Source organism: Ictalurus punctatus, chromosome 15 (assembly GCF_001660625.3).
Source record: "Ictalurus punctatus breed USDA103 chromosome 15, Coco_2.0, whole genome shotgun sequence".
Lineage (NCBI taxonomy): Eukaryota > Metazoa > Chordata > Actinopteri > Siluriformes > Ictaluridae > Ictalurus > Ictalurus punctatus.
The window spans coordinates 10383724-10408007 of record NC_030430.2 but is presented as its reverse complement, the minus strand read 5'-3'; the positions used below and the strand labels follow the sequence as shown (position 1 = coordinate 10408007).

Below are 24284 nucleotides of genomic sequence, written 5' to 3'. Positions count from 1 at the left end.
AAAATAAAAAATTTAAAAAGCACATCACCAAAAGAACATGTTACCCATGTTGAAGCATGGTGGTGGCAGCTTCATGCTTTAGGGCTTATTTTCTTCACTCTGAACTGGGGCTTTTATCAAGGTGAAGGGAATCATGAGTGGCTACAGATAACAGCTGATTTTAGTGCAAAACCTTCAGGTGAATGCTAGTAAGATGAAAAGTTTTGTAAACTTTCAGCATGACAATGACCTAAAGCATGCATCCAAGTCAACAAAGGAATGGCTTAACCAAAAGAAGATTAATGTTTTTGAATGGCCTAGCCTAGACCTCAATCTTACTAAAAATCTTTGGACTTGAAGCAGGCTGTGCACAACCAATGCCCGTACAATTTGATGGATCTAAAATGCTTTTGCAAGAAAGAGGAGGAAAATATTGGCAAGTCAAGATGTGCCACGCTGATAGACTCTTAGGGTGCTTCTTAATTTCTTATTTGTGCATCCTTGTTTCCTTTCATCACGTCTTAAGTCCATCCCCTTAGGATGCAAGGATGAGATGGGAGGAGAGAAGAATTGAAGTAAGTAAAATGGAATATCCTCTCGCTCTCAAGCATCATTTCAAAGCAATGTCAATTTATGATAACTGATCAGCTGGATTACTTCACTGTGCTTTAGGGATCTGCTGTGATGTTGGAGCTTGGTTAATAATATTCTTAATAAAGCAAATGCACTGATAGTATGTGAAATGTCTGTGTTACTCAACAATGAATTAATAAACAATGCATAATTTATTAGATGCCTAGGGTGCCTGCTCACCTGCATGAACATGCCATAGGCCTGCTGCAGGGAGGCATGAATAGTGCAGATGTGGCCAGAGCAATAAACTGCAATGTCTGTAATGTAAGACGCCTAAGACAGTGCTACAGGGAGATGGGAAGTACAGCTAATTGTCCTTGCAGTGGCAAACCACGTGTAATCATGTGTCCCCCAGACGTGATTGAGAACTTGCAAATGCCTTGGTGGAAAAGTGGTGTAACATCTCACAGCAAGAACTGACAAATCTGGTACAGTCCATGAGGATGAGCTGCATTGTAGTACTTAAAGCAGCTGGTGGCCACACCAGATACTGACTGTTACTTTTAATGTTGATGAAGCCATGGGCCACAAGGGGCATACAAAGTATCCAGGGGTGTGGTAGATGACTGAAAGAAGCAGGCAGTGGTTTGTGATATAACAAAATTCAGGGTTTTATTCACCCAACACAGGGAAATCCAATATTTGAAAGAATAATTTTAACTTCATGTGACTATGGAATGCCAAGATGCTCACACCAGAGAAGACAACATTAACCACCACATAAGGACTTCTCATACCAAGGCTTTGGGAGAGTTGCCACATAGACACACAAAATTCAAATGGCAAGATCTCTGATTTATTCAAAGACAGGCAGAGTATATATCATGCTTGACACAACAGAGACAATGGGTTAATTATTGGCTAGGCGGAAGGGCATATTTGCATTTAACAGGAAGGATATGAATGTAAAAGAGGAGCAACGGTATATAACCTAACCTGCCTTTAGCTGGTTTTATCAGTAGGGCTGTCACCCTCTCTGCCGCCTGGCATAGACATTTTGAAATGGGTGAACACAGTTGTGGATAATAACCCAAATTACTAAATTCAAAAATATATGCTTAGGTCCTGATTATATGACAAAAAATAATAGTAATAATAGGGTTACTCTCCACAATTGTATTAACCAGTTTCAGTATGTACTACAGTTTCAGTAGCAGTAGCATAGAATAAAACGAGGCTCTTATTTTGAAATCATCCCGTAGAATGAACAATGTTGCATCATTTCTGTTTTCACGTACCTTCAGGGGGTTAGTCTGGCATGTTTAATACATTTCCTGACTTCCAAGCTGCCACAAACACCTGGTTGTACTCTTACCTGCACTCATAAAATCACTAGAATCTGAGAACGGTAAGCAGCCTTCATTAGATAAGCGATCTTCACTTTTTGGGTAAATTAACTACTTTTCAAGACAGATAACGTTCACTGATCAGCGTGTCACTTGTGGTTACTGAGGAGTGCAGTTTTTATTTTGACACACTGTGACAGTACGTATGCCATTCGATGTGATCATAATCTGATTCTAGTAAGGACTCTTGTAGCTGCATTCTGGACTAACTTGAGTTTGTTTATGTACGTACAGGAACATCCAGACAGTAAGGCATTACAATAATCTAGGTGACGAAAGCATGAACTAATTTTTCTGCATGTATTGACATATTTCTGATCTTAGCAATGTTTCTGAGATGAAAGAAGGCTATCCTAGTAATATTATCTACACAAGCGTCAAATGAAAGACTGGAGTCAATAATCACACCAAGGTCTTTTACTGCTGCACATGATGAAACAGAAAGTCCATCCAGAGTTATGTAATCAGAAAGCTTACTTCTAGCTGCATGTGGTCCTAGTACAAGTACTTCTGTCTTATCAGAATTAAGTAAGAGGAAGTTAATAAGCATCGAGTGTCTAATGTCCTTTAAACATTCCTCAACTTTATTAAGCTGGTGTCTGTCATCTTATCCACATGATATATTTCTGTAAAGCTGCTTTGGGACAATGTCCATTGTTAAAAGCACTAAACAAATAAAACTAAACTAAATTGAATTGATCTCAAAACATATGTCTTCAGTGTATAGCAAAAACAAAAAAATGTCCGTGCTGTTTCAATACTTTCAGGGGGACTATATATAAAAGAAACTAAGACAGTGCTTAAAAATTGTGCTGCCATGTTAATGTGATGTTACAGAATCGCAACTCTGAGAAGTCCGAGCTCTTCGAAAACTCAGACTTTCAGAATAGGAATTACAAGTTAGAGAGCTGTTTTTCAGTTCCGACTTGGTTATAAATGTAGCAAAAGACATTCTAGACCAGGGGTATCCAATCTTATCCGGAAAGAGCCTGTGTGGGTGCAGGTTTTCATTCCAACCAAGCAGAATCCACACCTGAGTCTATTGAAAGCCAAGATCAACTGATTAAACAGGTGGAATCAGGTGTGGCGCCTGCTTGGTCGGGATGAAAACCTGCATCCACTTAGTGGTTAGCACGTTTGCCTCACACCTCCAGGGTCTGGGGTTCGATTCCCACCAGGGTCATGTGTGTGCGGAGTTTGCATGTTTGCATCCGGTTTCCTCCCCCAGTCCAATGACATGCATGTTTGGCTGATTGGTGTGTCTAAAGTGTCTGTAGTGTATGAATGGGTCTGTGTGAGTGTGTATGTGATTGTGCCCTGTGATCGACTGGTACCCTGTCCAGGGTGAACCCCGCCTTGTGCCCGATGCTTCCTGGTTCCCCCGCAACCCTGAAGTAAGCGGTTGAAGATGGATGGATGGATGATCAGGTGTCCACATACTTTTGGCCTCAAGCGTGCCTTTGACCTGTGGCCCTATGCCTAGGGTTGTAACAGTCATTCTGATATTCAGTACAACAGCACTCCTGCTCATGCACTATTGCTTAAATGTAACAAGTGACAACAGTAACTAACTTATTTTGTGGCCATTCCACAATGTTAAATGTAAATACATAAAAGTATGACTTTAATAAACTTTTTACTCTTTAATAAAAAATAAAATAAAAAAACACCCTGTTGTTTTGTTCTGTACATAATATTCTTTCTTCATTCCAGGTTGATGTCAATGGCTACTCACGGGATTCCAGATGAGCTCTTAAGAAATGAGGAGTTAATAAAAGAACTGGAGGCAGTCGCTAAAGATTCTGCACTGTTGCATGGTGTATTAATGCGCACTAAAGAATCACCAAACTCTTCAGAAGTAAACCATTTTAACTTTTTTTTTGTTACAGTCTCACTTGTTAAATTACATAAACCTGAACAAATCTGAACTCAAACCTCAACACTGACTCACAGAAGCAGGATTAATATAGAGTTATATCTGCAATCTAGTCTCTCTCATGGCAGCATTTGAAAAGTTAATTACGGCCCAGTACATCATGACCAGACACTGATCATTCACTAAATTATGTGTGAAAATGCTATGTGCAAGCTCTGTGTGTGTGTGTGTTTGTAGGTGGTCAGTTATGCACCATTCACACTCTTCCCTTCCCCGGTGCCTTCAGTAATCTTTCACCAGGCCCTTGAAATCTCAACCCATTTTAATCGGCTGATAGACAGAGTCAGTCAGAGTCCACGGTTCCTTGAAGAGGCTCTTGCAAGGTACTACTCACGTGGTAACAATCGTTTTTAGAAATATATATATTTTTAAACAAAATAAGGTTTTCTGATTTCCCCTAAATGTCATTTTCATTTATCTTTCCTTGCAGTTAATTTTAGGAGAATGTGAATGTAGAGTGTGCGTTTGGGAAATTTTCTGTGTTCATGCTCAGAAGGTCATTAACTGTGATGTGTATCTTAACAGCACCATCAAGGTCGACAGTTTCACAGCAAAACTCTTCAATATTTACAGACAAGTTCAGCAGGATCCTCAGGACATGGTAATATAACATGATGATAACTAGGATTATTTAATGTATGTGCAAACTACTTGTAGAGAATTTTAGTGAATACATTTATGTTTCATAATATACATCATTTCAATTGATACAAAACATAATTTCATACAATTAGTTGATTTAATCTGCAGGTCAACTCTCAAGTTGTTAAAGCGCCAGGAAACGCTAAACATTTTCTGAGATTTTAACAGAAGTGTTCATGTCACACATCATAAAAGACAACGTTAGCATCTGTTAACGAAAACTGGTTAATTGTGCCTTTATTACTGTTGGCGATTTCAATCATGCCAACCTAAGGATTGCACTTACCAGATTTTTACCAAAATGTCTCCTGTCCCACAAGAGGTGACAATACTTTGGATCATGTCTTCACTAATGACTGAAGCTTATAAAGTCATCACACCTCGGTCAATCTGATCACCTATCCTTACTGCTACTCCCGAAGTATACCCCCATCGTGAAACATTTTAAAACATCATTTATAGTGTGTGTATATAAACATATATATTTTTATACATTTATAATAACAATAATTGTATATGTACATTTTATATGTATACAATTATACGAAATTACGTTTTATCTAATATATGCAACAGGGCATTCAGTTACTTTTAAAGCAAAAAAGCAGACGGTAGTCAATGTATTTCATTGGACATTGCCAGCTATAAAAATCTTACAATTCCTCACAGTTTACCCCTGAATTTTAGTGAGAGTCGGCATACTTGCCCCCTTCTTCCTCCCCTACCTTGCCTTGCCACGCACACTCTCCCCTCCCTTCTTCTCACAGCTATCCACGCCCAGTTGCATTTTTCAAAAATATTGTGAGGTGGACTTGAGATGAAAGACGGGGGTTTCATGACCCTTTAAACAACTTCGCACATGGCAGTTTTTGTTTGAAGCAATCCATTTGTAAAGTGATCAAAAATATTGGAACATGTGACTGACAGGTGTTTCTTGTTGCCCAGATGTACCCTGTTAGATAGATTTAACATAAAAAATAAAAACAATTAATAACTGAATGTCTACTCTGGATTTGAGCCCTGGGTTTTACCTGTGAATACTGCATTTGTTGTTAAAAAGGATAAACCAACATGAACACCAGAGAGCTGTGTATAGGAGAAAACCAAGAGTGTTTTGCATCTTGTGGTATGTCCTCTATATTTCTGCACTTGTGGAGGTTGTTGATGTCGTCACTGACTTATGTTTAGTGGGTTTTTATTTACAGCTCTCACAATGTTTGTCATTAGCTGCTGCTGTGGTGGTCTTTCTTTTTCAGGACATTTCAAATTGTAGTATACAGTCATGTGAAAAAAAATAAGTACAGCCCATGGAAATTGTTGGCTTTAAAAAAGACACAAGATAACATCATACCACAAAAAAAAAGATTAAATTAACAGGAAAACATACATTTTTGAATGGATATTTACCCGAGATATGTAAAGACGAGTACACAACGATCTGCCAAGCAATCTAGCAGTTAGACCAGAGATGTCAGGAAGAATGTGTATGGAAGGGTTCTGGGGAAGTGTGCATGATGGAGTGAAATTTCACAACTTCTAAACACTAAATGCTGTTCACAGGATATGAAACAGTTTGGAGGCAGTTATAACGGCAATAGGTGAGCATATAAATTATTAGAAAAAATATCACTTTCATAAGGGCTCTTGACTACTGCAACAGGAAGGAGTTGCTCTGTCTTTGAGTGACTGCAAGTTTGACATCTGTGGCTAGTCCAAGAGAGCAAAACTAGTCTTGCTTTCTGCATGAGAGGGATGTAAACTCTTCCTTGTCAATCAGGGCGACAACAATCATGGGTGTCTATGAGCTAATGTATGCAGAAGGAATGTTTAGTGATTTCCTCTGAGTATTCACCTGTCCTGTGATGTAACATGAGCAGCAGTTTGAAGAAAGATGCCAGTTGCATAGAAACGTGAGCCCTCACCTTCTCTGGATAGTAGCGTTTATGTGAAACAAGCGCATTGACTTGTGGCTAGTTGGCTAGTGTTCTCTTAACTTTTAAAGAGAGTATTTAGATTTTTTCTTTACTTTGAAATCTTATTTGTTGTTATTAATTTACAAAATTTGACCATTTTTGTTGCTTGTGATAATAGGGGAATGTATGAGACCTAACACACTAAATATCCTCTTGCTATGAATCTAATTTCTACTTTATTCTGTCCTAAGTGTATGCAGACTTTTGGATTGAATTTGCTCTTGTGCTGTTTGTCATTTAAGGCAATAGTGCTGGGCTTGAATCGCTCAGATTACATGATCAACCATGTTGATGGAAAAGAGGCCTTAAAACAGATTGAAATGAATACTATTGCGGCCAGTTTTGGGGGTCTTTCCTCACGCACACCAAATGTTCATCGGTGAGTGTATGCACTCACTTGATTGTTTAGTAGCATACAATTTAGATCCATGCTCTAGCCAGAATGCTAACTGTGGCTAAACGTGAATGGAAGCTCTGTTTTTCACATGTTCTTATCCTAGGCACGTTCTGAAGGTTGCAGACCGGTTGGAGGAAAGCAAACTGATCTTAGATAACAATCCAGCAGCAGGTCTGGCAAAAGGCTTGGCAATGGCCTGGGAGCTTTATGGATCTGAGAGGTTAGTTTAACATTTAAGACCCTTAAATTACTATAGAGCTTCACCTATACTAATTGTTAACCTATGAATGACAAATATAGTATGACTTACAAACATTTGATACAGCAAAACTTTCTTAAGGATCATAAAAGATAAATGTTTCTCTTGTCTACTTTAATAGTAAATTTAATAGTTTACTTATCACAGGGCAGTTGTGATGTTCCTAGTTGAGGACATCCAGAGGAATATTTATGACCATCGATACGTGGAGAATGAGCTTTGGGCAAGGTAAGATGCTCTGTCTCATCACAAACACAGTCTGTAAGGCTTATTATTTAATGTTTAATCTTATTTGATGTGTTGACTTTGGTCTGGAGCTCACTTGAGGTGAACTCTGTTGTTGACCACAGCATGCTTGACTTGGCCAGAAACTTAAAACACTGGAATTAGAAGGGTCTGTCTGAACTTTTTTGGCAAAAGTAAGTTGAGCAAGGAATAAAACATGACACCCCAAAGTGGATTGTTTTCCAAGAACAGCATGCCATTTCTCTGAGAGTTTTATTCCTTGTATACCACAGCAATTTGCCAGTGATTTATATATTTTTTAAAATTCTATTCATAAAATATGTTTTTGCTTTTTAACCACTTATAGTTACATTTAATGTTGTGAAACGTCTGCAAAGCAAGGTAGTTCCTGTCATCACTTGTTATAGCAGCTATAAACGTCATTCCCTCACCAGGCTCTTTTTTTCTCTCTTGATTTTAAAACGGAAAAACATAGCTTTGTCTGTGACAAAGCAGAAGATGAAAAGTTCTGAAGGCTTTCCCATGTTGGAAAACGTACTGTTACTAATCGCAGACACTAGAGACTCCTTCCATAAATGTTGAATAAATGTCTCATTTTATCTCTCTGCTTGTCTGTGTTCGCCAAATAAAACTCCAAAGCTACCAACAGTCAGATGAAGTTGAAAAGGAAGAAGGCCAGAGAATTTCACAGGATGCACCTTTAACAGGAATGTTCATATCATAACTAGCCAGCTAGCCAACTTATTTGGCCATATTGTGTCTAAAATATAAGTTACTCGATATTAATTGCTTATTTATAAAACAGTTATAATATCGCACTTGCAGTTGTGCTGTTATACTGAATATTGGCATGGCTGTGATTACCTGTGGCTTCATGCCACCAGCCTAATCACAGCTGTGCCAATATGCAGTATAACAGCACTTTTGCGAGTGCAATATTGCTTAAATATTTTGTTCACATGTCACAAAATATTTGTAAGAGGTTTTACAGCAAAATATTATCTATGGCCTCTTGAGTGTCAAAACATGTGGCTCAGTATCTTAAAATCTCATAATTGCTTGATAAAACCTTCCAAAGATTTCTGATGTATTAGTGTTAAAGTATAACTTTGCCTTCTCTAAACAAATGAACAAATTAGCTGTAGATAGCTTAGCGGGGGGAAAAATCTTAATGTACAACATTATGTTGTGTATTCACAGAAATATTCGTGTAATAAGAAGGCAATTTGAAGATGTGAGTAGAAGTGGATATCTGGACCAAAACAAGAGACTGTTTGTGTGAGTGTTTGGATTATTTCCCTTAATGAGTAAATGCTTCTGAACTCTTATCTGATTTAACAAATCTGTCTGAAAACATTTGTCTGCTTTCAGAGATGGACAAGAGATTGCTGTTGTTTATTTCCGCAATGGATACATGCCTCAAAATTACAAATTGGAACAAGTACACCACTTATTTTTAACAGCTTAGACTTTAGTTTTGCTTTCATAATGTTTCCAGGTTTTATTAATCAGAAGAGGTTTTTTTTCTTTTCAGCTTATGCATTGTAAGGATATGCAATATAACATATATCAACATATACAAGATATGTGTGATGTATTACAGAGCTGGGAGGCTCGCTTGATGATGGAGCGCTCATGTGCTGTGAAATGTCCAGACATCAGCACCCACCTGGTTGGCACTAAGAAGGTCCAGCAGGAGTTGGCTCGGCCAGGCGTCCTTGAGAGCTTCTTTCCTGATGAGCCTGAAACTGTGACTCAGATTCGTGCCACTTTTGCTGGCTTGTACACGTTAGACATGGTAGAGTACCAATTCACACATTTATAGTACATTACTGTGCTTTCTGAAATACTTATAGAAACAACTTTTCCCCCATTTTAAGGGAGAGGAAGGCGACCAGAACGTGGCTATGGCTTTGGCCAAACCAGACCAGTATGTATTGAAACCGCAGAGAGAAGGAGGAGGTGAGGCTTAGCTGTACATATGACACCATATTCCACCATGTGGACTTCATTACTTCATCTATAGTGATCTATAGCAATATGCTGAAATGACTCTACAGTGCATCATAATTAACTATAGAGAGAGCTTCCAAGATGGTGACACAGATGTACTGTATATTACATAAACAAACCTGTATTAATATATTTATTGATGCATCATACCATCATGTGAAAATAAGTACACCCCATGGAAATTGTTGGCTTTTTTGATATATTTGGACAAGCAAACATTTGATCATCTTTGAAACAGTGCCTATTAATAAAGCTGATATACTTGACCAAAACCACAAGGAAGAATTTTCAATCATTTATTCAACAGAAATGTCAATAGATGTTATATTCTTCTGTGGAAAAACTTAAGTACAACCCTTGATCTCAGAAGCTAGTATTTCCACTTTTAGCAGAAATAACATCTTGTAGGCGTTTTGCATAATTATCCACCAGTCTCTGACATTGCCCTGCTGGAATTTTTGACCACTCTTCCATGCAATATGCTTTCAGTTGCAAGGTGTTTGAGGGATTTCTTGCATGTACTATCTGTTTCATTTCACATTTCAATGGGATTCAAATCCGGGCCATTCTATGACCCTCCATTTCTTCTTTTTGAGCCATTCCTTTTCTAATGTGCTTAGGCTCATTATCCTGTTGAAAGGTCCACTTTCAGTTCAACTTCAACTTTCTGACAGATGGCCTCAAATTGTCTTCAAACACTCTTTCATATGATGAATCAATGAATACAAGGTGTCCAGTTGAACGAATTCATTGGCAATCATGCCAAAATGGACGTGAGGCTATAGCTCCATAACCCATTAGCCTATTCAGACCAATCTTAGTACATGTGATCACAACCATGACCTGAGGGTACATACATTTACATTATATTTATTTAGCAGCTGCTTTTATCCAAAGCGACTTAGAAATGAGAAAATACAAGCAAAGCGATATATCAAGCAGAGAACAATACAAGTAGTGCTACTATACAAGATTTTTTACTTGAGTTCTGGAAAAGCAAAGTGCATGGAGTAGAGGTGTAAGAGCCAGAGTAAAGTTGTTTTTAAACAAAAACAATTAATTAATTAATTATAATTTAAAAAATGTAGGGTAATGTGGGGTTGGCGTTTTAGGGGTTAGTTACATGCTCACAGAAGAGCTGAGTCTTTAGCTGTTTTTTGTTTGAGGTTGGAAGTTCATTCCACCACTGAGGAACAGTTAGTGTGAAGGTTCTGGAAAGGGACCTTGAGCCACGCTGAGTAGGCACGACTAAGCACTGGTCATTAATCGATTGCCGATTGTGTGAGGGAACGTAAGCCAGGAGAGTGTTGAGGTAGGGGGGTGCTGATCCAGACAAGGTCTTGTATGTGAGCATCAAAGCCTTGAATTTGCACTGAACATTTTTATGAACATAATTCTGAAATTATACTGCTATTTAATTTCAAATTATAATACAATTTTAAAAATGCTAATATCTTTTTACTATTTTTGTCTATTGTCATGAGACTGAGCTTTATAGACTCCTTGGATCATGCCAAGATCATTGATACCAATTATTCCATGGTCAGTCTGCTGTTTCACCTGCTATTCTAAATCGCATACGTTCACTGTGGGATTTGGGTATGGTGAGGTTGCAGCACAGTCTGTGTTAAAGTGATCCATCATGTTTGTCAAACAATTCACACAGATTTGGCCCTATGCATTCCCTATTTACATATTAAGTTACATATATTCAGATACACAACCTATTACATTCAAGTTACATTTTTCCAGATGCACAGGTAATTGACACTGTACGATAACACTGCTATTGATAAGCATGACTAATTTCTGGTCTATGGAGGAATATTGATGAGGCACTATGAATAATTTATCTTATCAAAAATGTTATGATCAGTTAGGAAAGCTCACTTCTTTAAAAATGAAAAAAAAAAAAAAAACGTTTTAGAATAGTTATATCACTCTTGAAGTGTTAATAATCTATTATTGAAGAGATCCAAAACATAAAGATAAGAATAAGCCTGGTTTCTATAATTAGACTACTGTTTTTATTTATACCCAAACACTGTTTGCCTTGCACATCTCTTCTCGCAGGCAACAACATTTATGGGAATGAGATCTGCTGTGTGCTGGAGAGCTTGAACAGCACTGAGAGAAGCGCCTACATCCTGATGGACAAAATCCAGCCACGACCCACATATAACTACCTTTGCCGAAAGGGGGATCCAGTGAGACTGAAGATGTGCCTCTGTGAACTGGGTGTTTTTGGAGCATACGTTAGGTACACTGAGGAAATGAGGAATCTTCTGCTTTCAGTCCAAACAGTCATGCAAAATAATTTTCTCAGAAAAAGAGATTGTCTAATGATTGTTGTGCTGCTACATTACATTGTTAATAATTAATATTTCGTGGTTTGCTAGAAGGCAAAAAAAGACAAGAGAAACTGACCTTTGAAAGAATCGACAAAGAAAAGAGAATTAAACTGACCTTAGATCCTGATGTAAAACTGGATGAGGAAACCTCAACAAATACAGTTGCCTTTCATTACTCCCAGACAAGAAATCCCACTAACCTATTTCACTTTCATACAGGAGAGGAACAGAGGTGTTGATGAATGAGTGTGTGGGCCACCTGCTCAGGACGAAGAACGCAGAACATGCCGATGGAGGCGTTGCTGCAGGTGTCGCAGCACTCGACAATCCCCTACTGATTTAAGTCTCAACATTTCAGGAGCAGAACTGTACACTGATAAACATATCCAGGTTTCATTCCTATATAGCTATATACTATTTTATGTCCATTCCTCTTTCAGCACTCAGCAGGAGAAAATATACTAGATTCACTGAGGCCTAAGATTAACACTTATAACCCTTTGAAGCTGGTGCTCACTCTGGGAAGACATTCTGAACCGAAATACTGCCTGCCATAAGTTTATTTCTATTCAACTATTGTCTAAAATTATCCTACCACCACCCTGCACATTTCAGTGTTTAGCCTAGCTCATACTTAATTAGCTTATGAGTTGAATCAAGTGATTTGGTGCAGTGGAAAAAAAAGATGTAAAAAAGAAAAGGATGATGTAATTTAATACAAATACACAAATGCGGGTCCTTCTGACCTTATATGATTTATATGGATGTCATTTAATCACATTACGTTCATATTCATAGAGCTGTGAAACATAAGCTGCATATACACCCATGCAATCATGTTTTATGCTCTGCTCATACCAGTGCTGTTCACAAATTCAGACCCTTTACAAAAATGTTTCCAATAAGTACAGTGCCCTCCACTAAATTGGCACCAAATATGAGCAAAGAAGGTTGTGAAAAATTGTTTCTATTGTTTAACCATTTGATCTTTTGTTAAACAAATTCACAAAAATACTCTGCTCTCATGGATATCAAACAACTGCAAACACAACACAGGTTTATATATATAAAAAAAAATTAATGGTTAAATATAGGTGTGCAACAATTATTGACACCCTTTTAGGCCTGACAGACAGACACACTGACACTAAAAGTGAGGAGACAGACAGAAACACAAATAAGCAGTCAGATTGTGCAGGACATGACCAACTTAAAATGCAAAAAATAAGCTCATTAGTTTATCTCCTGCCTGGCAATAGTACACAAATATAGATTCTGACATACCTTCTGACAAGTTCATAGGGAAAACCTATTTGGAGAGAGAAAATGTGTAGGAACAGATTTCAAGTTCATTCTCATTTTAGATTTGGATTCATTTTAACTAACGATAGTAAAAACAACTGAAGTAAAATACAGGTTCTGATTATTGTTATGCTAAAACAAGTGATAAAGGATGTGCTTAATGCAATATTGTAGAAAAACTGATGGAAGATTAAAGCTGCATTCTGTGAGGTTTAAACACTACATCCTATTACAATAAAATCAGAGGCATTTCCTTTGAAGGTTTTATATTGATTGTTTATTTCCCCCCATGAACCCTACAAAATGTTGAATATTTACCTTCTATTTTCACTAGATCTTCGGTTACAAACAGATATACAGTCTTAAACAGGCATATAATACTAAAGATTCCGAATTTACCCTCTCATTTGCATCTTGCATATGCAAACTCTCTCACCTAGTGTTGGGTCTGAGTCCACCTTTGTCGAGTTCAAGTCGAGACCAAGTTTTTAAGCAATTGTGTGTGCCGAGTCTTAGTTGAGTCCGGCCGAGTCTAGAAGGTAATTGAACAAAGATTTCAAATTGCAATTGTAAACTCAACAGTGAGCTGTTAAATTTATATTTTAACCTTCACAAACCAATGGCAATATAAATGTAATAAAAAATACCACCATTACATCTTGCCATTGCCATTTAATATTTTTATTTCATGTTATCAGCACCTCAACTAGTTTCCTATCAAAAAATGTTTTCAAAGATAAAAAGGAATATAGAGGTATATGTAGAACTTTTATTATATTACAAGTGTATGAAAATACAAATTAACCTGTTTTGTTATTGTATCACACTGTATGGTGTCCTCCAGTTTGAGTTGACATTTCAATTATTTGATGCTTCTCCCCCACAGTTATATAGGCTGAGAGAGAGAGAGTAGAGTTACATTTAGCAGCATGTCATAACAACAAGCTTCATGCTTTATCACTGCTTTTAATGTCTATGAATGTCAACAAACTCATTACTGAACACAGCTCTGTTCTTATAACTTTTTTCATTTTAATTCCTAAAATAAATTTTAAAAATCCCTAACAGGGTTTATGATATTTACTACATTAAGAAGTACATTTCACATTTTACGTGAAATTCAAGACTGGAATTACCAAATGCTAATATTTAGGGGCGGGTGATATGACTACAATCTTATTTCATGATAATGATATGTTTTCTCAAGTAGGTCCATCAGTAGTATTCAATTAAGAAATACTAGGGAAATTGAATAAAGCAATTAAATGTCATATTAAATAGACTTCAGTGTATGACATATACAGTGATTCTTATTAAATTTGCTGAATTTATTCAGTTAAATGAGTGAGTGATTTTCTCTTTGTCTTTTGTTGTTTGATTAACATTACTGACACAGACAGCAGCAGGTTTATTAGCCTGCAGTGACTTTAAGACCTAATGCAAAGATGCAATATACTGTATTGTGACACACCACCGATTTTTTCCCAACTGTTTACATTCACTTAACGCACACAGAGAGGTAGCTACAGCTATGACACTTTGCTACAATGTAAAGTAGTGAGTGTACAGCTTGTGTAACAGTGTAAATTTGCTGTCCCTTCAAAATAACTCAACACACAGCCATTAATGTCTAAACCGCTGGCAACAAAAGTGAGTACACCCTTACGTGAAAATGTCCAAATTGGGCCCAATTAGCCATTTTCCCTCCCCGGTGTTATGTGACTTGTTAGTGTTACAAGGTCTCATGTGCGAATGGGGAGTAGGTGTGTTAAATTTTGTGTCATCGCTCACACACTCCCACATACTGGTCACTGGAAGTTCACCATGGCACCTCATGGCAAAGAACTCTCTGAAGATCTGAAAAAAAAAAAAGAATTGTTGCTCTACATGAAGATGGCCTAGGCTATAAGAAGATTGCCAAGACCCTGACACTGAGCTGCAGCACGATGGCCAAGAGCATACAGCGGTTTAACAGGACAGGTTCAACTCAGAACAGGCCTCGACATGGTCGACCAAAGAAGTTGAGTGCACGTGCTCAGCGTCATATCCAGAGGTTGTCTTTGGTAAATAGACGTATGAGTGCTGCCAGCATTGCTGCAGAGGTTGAAGGGGTGGGGGGTCAGCCTGTCAGTGCTCAGACCATACGCCGCACACTGCATCAAATTGGTCTGCATGGCAGAAGGAAGCCTCTTCTAAAGATGATGCACAAGAAATCCCGCAAACAATTTGCTGAAGACAAGCAGACTAAGGACATGGATTACTGGAACCATGTCCTGTGGTTTGATGAGACCGAGATAAACTTATTTGGTTCAGATGGTGTCAAGCGTGTGTGGCGGCAACCAGGTGAGGAGTACAAAGACAAGTGTGTCTTGCCTACAGTGAAGCATGGTGGTGGGAGTGTCATGCTCTGGGGCTGCATGAGTGCTGCTGGCACTGGGGAGCTACAGTTCATTGAGGGAACCATGAATGCCAATATGTACTGTGACATACTAAAGCAGAGCATGATCCCATCATGTACTGCAGCATAATAACGACCCCAAACACACCTCCAAGACGACCACTGCCTTGCTAAAGAAGCTGAGGGTGAAGGTGATGGTCTGGCCAAGCATGTCTCCAGACCTAAACCCTATTGAGCATCTGTGGGGCATCCTCAAACGGAAGGTGGAGGAGCACAAGGTATCTAACATCCACCAGCTCCGTGATGTCGTCATGGAGGAGTGGAAGAGGACTCCAGTGGCAACCTGTGAAGCTCTGGTAAACTCCATGCCCAAGAGGGTTAAGGCAATGCTGGAAAATAATGGTGGCCACACAAAATATTTACACTTTGGGCCCAATTAGGACATTTTCACTTAGGGGTGTACTCACTTTTGTTGCCAGCGGTTTAGACATTAATGGCTATGTTTTGAGTTATTTTGAGGAGACAGCAAATTTACACTGTTACACAAGCTGTACACTCACTACTTTACATTGTAGCAAAGTGTCATTTCTTCAGTGTTGTCACATGAAAAGATATCAAATATTTACAAAAATGTGAGGGGTGTACTCACTTTTGTGAGATACTGTAGCTAGTTTTTTGTTTGTGAGAGATGAGAGACATTATGTTGACTATAGTATTTTCAAATTTTAAAAGTACTGTTAGTTTGTAATCCCCTTAAGTAGAATATAATTAACGGTTAATTTAGGTTGTGATGGGTTGATAGCTCACAATAACAAATTAATAAAAAAAATTTTTTTTAAACGTACGTATGTACACTTCTGCTGTTGTATTAAAAAAGGGTGTGCTGAAATGGTAATAATAAGCAGTTCCTCTATCTAGAGTCATGGGGAGGTTAAATACTTTTTCACAGCACTGAATCTAAGAAACAGGGTTTTGTTTTTTGTTTTTGCATAATATTCTTTCAGAAATGAAGATTATTTTTAATAAAACATATTGTGAGACCACAATATACAAGGTGATGACTCTGTTGCGAATTGTAAAATTGATGGGTGACTTACCATACATATTGTGGTAATGGTAATGATAGGCAAATTACTGTAGGCTATTTGCAGACTGTTTTGTTTATTGTTTTTCAGGAAAGCCATACAAAGTAAATGCTGCTTGTCTGCGTGCTGGTATACCTCACAGTTAAGACCATGATGAACAGAGCAAAGAGAAATGACTCATCCTTGGGATTCCCTGCTGTTGGGAGATCCTAGCAATAAAACATTTCCGTTCACACAGAGGATTTTCTCCTACACTCAAACAAATGTGATGGAACCTTTCTGTCAGAGATAATAATAGTAAACTTTATTAGTAACAGAGATGATAACTGATAACTTTATTAGCATCAAAATGACCATGCTGGGTTTTTTTGTTTTGTTTTTTTGTTTTGAGATATATCAGAAAATTTCAAAATATTCATACAGTCATGGGAAAGAAAGAATTTACCCAGAAAGTAAACCAACATTCAGAAATACCCTATCATTCAGCATCATGTAGAACCACCTTTACCAATGATAAATAGTAAACCTACTCTGTAGTTTACTGAGAGTTTACCATTCCTCACATTTTTTTTGCAGAAATTTTGGCACACTTTATTTCTTTTTAACAATATCGCTTCAGTTCCTTGATGTTTGAGGGCATAAGTTTATGCACAACCGCAGCATCTCAATGGGGTTGCGGTCTGGTCTTTGACTTGGCCAAGACTTTGATTTTTTAGACATTAAGATGTCGATTTGCTAGTATGCTTGGATCACTGTCCAGTTGCATGAGTCAATTTTGGTCCAGCGTAAGCTGCTGGACAGATGGCCTCACATTTCTCTCAAGAATATTCTGGTAAAAGTGTTCATTGTTGTCTCAGTGACTGCAAGTTTCCCAGGTGCTGTGGATTCAAAACAAACCCAAATCATCAAACCTCCACCACCATGCTTGACAGTTGGTATGAGGGATTTGTGGCGATGTGTTGTTTGGTTTTGCCTAACATGGTGCTGTTCATGATAAGCAAAGTTCTCCACTTTGGTCTCATCTGTCCAAAGGATATTGATCTATAACTTCTGTGGTTTGTTCAGATGCAATTTTGCAAACCCAATTCATGCTATTATATTCTTTTTGGAGAGAAGGGACATTTCCAGAGCCACCCTTCCATGAAAGGCTTTCAGAATCTTACTGCTGATGAGTGGTTTGCATCTTGTTGTATGGCCCCTATATTTCTGCTCTTGAAGTCTTCTTCAAATGGTAGATTGTGCTACATCCCTGCCCTGTGGAGTTTGCAGTCACTGACTGTTGTTTTTGGGTTTTTCTTCACAGCTCTCATAGCTATTGTTTTCCTTGGCTGACCCATTTGTTTTTTGTTGCTTAGTACACCAGTTGTTTCTTTCTTTTTCAGGACATTCCAAATTGTTGTACTGGCTATGCCCAATGTTTGTGTCATTGATTTTTCCCTCTTTTCTCAGCTTCAAAATGACTTGCTTTTCTCCCATAGACAGCTTGCTGATCTTCATGTTGGCTTTTTAATAACAAATGCAGTCTTCACAGGTGAAACTGAGGGATAAAAAAAGATTACATGTTTAGAGCTATTTATTGTTTAAACAATCAATTTAACAGGACACATCTGGGTAACAAAACACCTGTCAGTCACATGTTCCAATATTTTGGCTCGCACACAATTTGGGTGGTTTGATACAAAAGGTGCTATGGTTTATGTTGATTAACAAATATAGATATAAATACCAGGAAATAAAAGCTGAAATCCTAAACTCCTGTCTCATATCCATCTTTCGATCTCAAACCCAAATGTCTTTGGTGTATAGCACAAAAAAGGAATTGGCCACTCCGATGGTTTCAGAGGGGATTTTATATATATATATATATATATATATATATATATATATATATATATATATATAATATTATATAATATTATATAATATTATATATATATATATATATATATATATAATATTATATAATATTATATAATATTATATATATATATATATATATATATAATATTATATAATATTATATAATATTATATATATATATATATTATATTATATATATATATATATATAAAATATAATATATATATATATATAATATATAATATTATATAATATTTTATATATATATATATATATATATTATATATATATAATATTATATAATATTTTATATATATATATATATATATATTATATATATATATTTTATATATATATATATTATATATATATATATATTATATATATATATATTATATATATATATATTATATATATATATATATTATATATATATATATATATTATATATATATATTATATATATATATATATAATATTATATATATATATATATTATATATATATATAATATTATATATATATATATATATATAATATTATATATATATATATATATATATATTATATATATATATAATATTATATATATATATATATATATATATATATATATATACACATACATACTTACACACACACACATTTGGGTAGAGATGGTAGGGGTAGTGAAGTGTGAAAGTTTTGCCCCTGTCTCTTGGATTAGAAGTGGTGACCTGTTTCTTTTCTCATTCTTCATTGCTATGTCTTTTAGCTTACAAGAATGGTGGCCTACAAATATTCTTTTAGCATTTTTTAATTAAGAAAAAACGAATAAGCTAGGCAGAACAATTAGAGTAATTTTTTACGAAAAGGTCTTGAATGTTGATGTATTCACACTTTCCTACCATGTGTTAATATGGTCTTGTCATAGGATCATGACAACAGCTGTACACAGTGTTTGTTTTCTTTTTTTTTTTTTTTTTTTGCTGATAATGTGCAAAGGTCACACTGGAGCAGAGGGGTGGCTTGATGAAGGCAGTCAAGAGCCATTGAATATTCATTTGTTACCTTTGGGTTCCATTATGGAAATAAACAGAGCAGATATTCTACCTGCAAGCACTTTGTTGCATGCAAAATTGTTTAGGAAAGATGTTGGTGGCTTACGTCAATGTGTCATCAAAATACACTTTTACTCATATATAAAAGAGGGAGCAAAATTCTTCATATCTGAGCCTTGATTTGAAAGAGCTACTGTATCCTACTATACATTTAACAACAGAAAGAGCTACTCCAGAGAAACATGCAGGCTATACTGGTAAGTCCAAAACATGTTAATTTGAAATTATGTATGGAACAAATCTATTATTCCTTTAATTTTATTTTTTAAAAATAAATTTAACAGTTTTATATTGGAACCATAATTGAAATTATTACAGATATCTGATTATATATTGTTAATGAGAGCTATACTTTTTTATTTGTATTTATTTTTTACAAAATTGCACAGTAGTAGCAAAAGTGAGTATTGTATTTATTTTAATTATTGAATGTGGAGTATTTTAGTCCTTGATTTATCTTTTTTATTATTTAGGTTATGCTTTTGATTGTGGCTGCCTATGGCTTCTCCTGTCACATAGAAGTTGACAACAAAACCAAAATGAATGAAATCTTGGACAGATACAAAAGATTAAACCGTAATTTGGGCAAATTATCTCTTTCTCCTTGGACATATGAGTAAGTAGAATTCACTCTTTTACCATGTGGCTTGGTAAGATTCTATCCAAGATTCTGTCTTACTGAATTATATTTTTCCATTGTAGAAATAATCAAGAATCCATCTATGAGGCCAAGTGTGATAGCATGGGATGCTCAAGACTTAGTGTGAATGCCAGAGCTGTACCTATATTTATTGAAACCTGTGTTTACCAACAGAATAACCGCTACAACCGTACTCCAGTTATTTACAAAATAAGTGTAGGCTGCACTTGTATTAAGGATACAAGTGCTTAAAGCCATTTTCTATGAGCCCATTAAATCCTTACTCCAAGTTATGTAATCCTCGTAACATAATTCCTTCATCACAACAACTGAATGTGTGTTATTCAGGAAAAAATGAATAAATAGCAGGTGGTTTTGATGTTTGTTTTCTCTCATAGAGAGTACTTGTCCAATATTGTGTGTTAATAATCGATAGTCATTTTGTTTGGCTCATTATAATGTATCATTATCATGTCTTCTGTATGTCCAGACATTTTGACTAAGGAAAAATAAAGTCACAAATAAAATAAACACATGCTTGTGATTTGTTCTATTTACCTTTGAAATGTTTTCTTTTGTTGAACAACAAAGAATGAGTTTACTGTACATGTTTATCCTACTTCATATACCTCTGAGGCAATTGGCTGGAAGTACAAGATCTTATTGATAGTTTCTCATTAATGAAATTAAATAGTGGGTTCACAATCCAGTGAAAATAACTCTACAATGGACTGAAGCAATGGTTTACTAAATGAAAAATTTTAATCTGTGCCTTCAGAGAAGCTGACTTCATACATCAATTTGAAGTAAGAAACGCATGTTATGTGTAAAATTATAATAAATTCTTTCCACAGTCAAAACTGAAAAAATAAAGATCTGAGAGCTCAGTTCTTAATCCACTGCGATTGTAAATCTAATTTATAAATGTAATTGAACTTGAACTTTGCATTTATACAGCAAAGATATTGACCGTGAAATGTCTGTTACTTTTGTGCTGTTCAGCAAATCTGCCATATTCAGAGTCAGTCCAAAGTGACATCACTATTTTAGTTTACGTTTAAGCTGTAAATTTATTCCTCAGTTTGACCCAGTCAAGTTGCATCTGAAGAAGAGGGATCCTAACATGAGTACTATTTGCTCTTTTTATGGTTGTGTTGGATAATAGAAAATCCCGTCTGTTTTGACAATGCATACATTATTATTTTGGAAGGTCTATGTTGCTTCTACTTCTCCTTCTGCTAAATGATATCTTTATTGTTTTCTAAAATAACATTTTATTGTATATAGATGTTTTATTTCAATTAAATAATTTTTACAAAGATATAAGAAATGATTTTTCATCATCAACCATCATCAACCAATCATGCATTTTTAAAACAAAAGTCCATTTGAGCACTGAACATCAAATACTTAATCTGTCCAATTTGCTTTAGCTCATGAACAAAAGAAAAGTTTTGGTATGTAATATTTTTCTTCAAATGTCATTGAATACTGCATTGCTTGTAATCATTGTTTTCTTGAGATCCACTGTGTATATAGTCTTTCATGCTGGATATCCATTTCATGCTATTTGTTATAAAATTAAAGGTCCTGTTTGCTTTGTAAATTATATTCGCACTGCTACCAACACCAAGGTATGTTTGTTAATTGACTAAACAAATCTGAATAAAGACATTTGTTCTGTCACTATAGGCAGGGTTCCCACAGGTCATGGAATTTCTGGAATGTCATGGAATTTTTAATAAAGTCTATTCCAGTCATGGAAAGTCAGGGAATTTGATCATTTTGGGGTTGAAGTAAGGGACTATCAGGGAATTTTGTTTGTAAATTTTTCAAATGTATTAGCTAAAATGTGATATATATATATATATATATATATATATATATAAAGTTTGTGTGTGTGCGCGTGTGTTTCCATGCAACATTGTCAAAGTGGTTGTGGTTAGCCTACTTGTTTGTGTTTTAAAAACACCCTTTAATCCTTAGATCCTAGAAGTATGGCAGCTGGAAATGCAGACCTGTGCCTTAAAAAATTGAAAAGAATTATCAAACGTCTGACTGAGACCAAACAAGTTGATGAGAATGACTGATGAGATTCTGAAACAGTACAGGATGATTATTAATAGCAAAGAGAAGGGCTGATTTCATCAACTTTGATCCTGCCACAGGACGGGTAGATACCCTTTTCTACAAAATGATGGCAGGAGAGAAAGCCTATGAAAATATGCGGAATACCTTGGCGCTTCTCATACTGCTCTCACATGGAAATGCATCTGTGGAAAGAGGCTTTTCAGTCAATAGACAAATTGAGGTGGAAAACATGAGGGAACACGCATACAGTGCACAGTGTCTTGTCTGTGACCATTTAAGGTCCATAGGGGGCATTGACAACTTTGTACTAACTAGTGCTTATTTATGTCTGCATCCTCGGCAAGACAGCAATACCTCTCTCATCTTGAGGAACATAGAAAGGGGCAGAAAAACTAAACATGAAAAGGAAGCCTCTTTGTGATGAGATTGATGACTTAAAGAAGAAGAGAGTGTGGCTTCAAAGAGATGCTTCATCCATGGAGCAATCTGCAGGTGAATTTGTACTAAAGGCAGAACATGTAGGGAATCTTAGATTCATTGCCAAGTCAAACAGACTAAGACAGTCTGCAAAAAATAAATGTGAAGAAATTAAAAGACTAAACAAGGAACTTGATGAAAAACAGAAAATCCTTCAGTCCGGTTTCCTCCCCCAGTCCAAAGACATGCATGGTAGGCTGATTGGCGTGTCTAAAGTGTCCGTAGTGTATGAATGGGGGGGGTGTGTGTGTGTGTGTGTGTGTGTGTGTGTGTGTGTGTGTGTGTGTGTGTGTGTGTGTGTGTGTGTGTGTGTGTGTGTGTGTGTGTGTGTGTGTGTGTGTGTGTGAGTGAGTGATTGTGCCCTGTGATGGACTGGCACCCTGTCCAGGGTGTACCCCGCCTTGTGCCCGATGCTCCCTGGGATAGGGTCCAGGTTCCCAGTGACCCTGAAAATGCGTAAGCGGTGGAAGATGGATGGATGGGTGGAGAAAATCCTTCAGATCATTTAACCTCTAAAATCATTATGCTTAAATGAAAACTTCAGTATTTTTCAACCTGGGCCCTATTTTTCCATCTTAGAGCATCCAACATTTAATTTCGAACAAATACCATCAAAATGTCTCCTGTATTGAGTAAATGCAAAACAACAGCGAGGCAAAACAGCTACAAAATGCATTCTACAGGGCCAAGATGCATCGTAAAAAAGGACAATATATTTACCTCAATAACTGTAAAGAAGCGGTAGAAAATGACCATTTCATCAGGTTGTCCCAGCTTGTAGCTCCTTTCGTAATGACATTAAGTCAATTGTAATCGATTGTCACTCATTACATCCCATGAGCTATATACATTAGCAAAAAGCCCCTCCATCGCCAATAGATTACAATGGACTGAACTCCAGAAAGGGTTAGAAGTTACAAGCTGGGACAGCCTGAAGAACTTGTCATTTTCTATAGCTTCTTTGAAAAATTATGTAATTCTCGATTTCTGCCTTCTCCCATACTCAGTTGTGATGTTCTGTAGAGGCAAAATTTATTCTTCTGTGATAAGCCTTTCTGTTTCCCCACAAGTACTAGACTGAATAAGCACCAGAAATGTCTTATCGTATTTTTTTTTTTTAGTTACAGTTTGCTCATTTGCTGAACGTGACACGGTGTTATGGGTTAAAAATGTACTTAAAATGGCTTACAGCACCTTGTAAATGAATTGATTTTATTTCCATTAAAAAAATATATTTTGTTAGCACCATTTTGTTTATGAGGCGGAAAGACTAGTCATGAGTCATTTTTTCTGCTCAGTACCCAGGCAATACATTGTACCATTCTTCGTACAGTGGGTCATGGAAATTCAAGATTTTTGTCAGGGAAAGTCAGGGAAAAGTCATGGAATTTAACATATGACTTGGAGTGGGAACCTTGTATAGATCAAAATTAGAATAAAATAAAATAGATTTTCAAGAAGTGTATATCCTTCAGTGCTGTGATCTGAATGAGAATGAACAGTTAGAGAAACATAAATTTGCCACAGACAGTGAGTGGAAGGAACTCCAGTGGACA

The 24284-nt window shown here is 36.4% G+C and overlaps 1 protein-coding gene across 2 annotated transcripts; it reads left to right on the top strand.

Moving 5' to 3' along the window:
- The first annotated feature begins 1806 nt into the window (after nucleotides 1-1806).
- Nucleotides 1807-14422, top strand: gss (glutathione synthetase). Of its 2 annotated transcripts, XM_053686162.1 has the most exons (14): nucleotides 1834-1960; nucleotides 3302-3386; nucleotides 3672-3816; nucleotides 4072-4217; nucleotides 4420-4495; nucleotides 6752-6888; nucleotides 7010-7126; nucleotides 7313-7393; nucleotides 8612-8689; nucleotides 8783-8852; nucleotides 9015-9209; nucleotides 9292-9373; nucleotides 11498-11684; nucleotides 11995-14422. In XM_053686162.1, the coding sequence occupies exons 2-14, from the start codon at nucleotides 3367-3369 to the stop codon at nucleotides 12116-12118; spliced, it is 1458 nt and encodes a 485-aa protein (XP_053542137.1). In that variant the 5' UTR covers nucleotides 1834-1960; nucleotides 3302-3366; the 3' UTR covers nucleotides 12119-14422. The 2 variants fall into 2 exon arrangements, with proteins under 2 accessions (XP_017342234.1, XP_053542137.1); XM_017486745.2 differs by lacking the exon at nucleotides 3302-3386 and having other exon boundaries at nucleotides 1807-1960.
- The last annotated feature ends 9862 nt before the right edge of the window (nucleotides 14423-24284 follow it).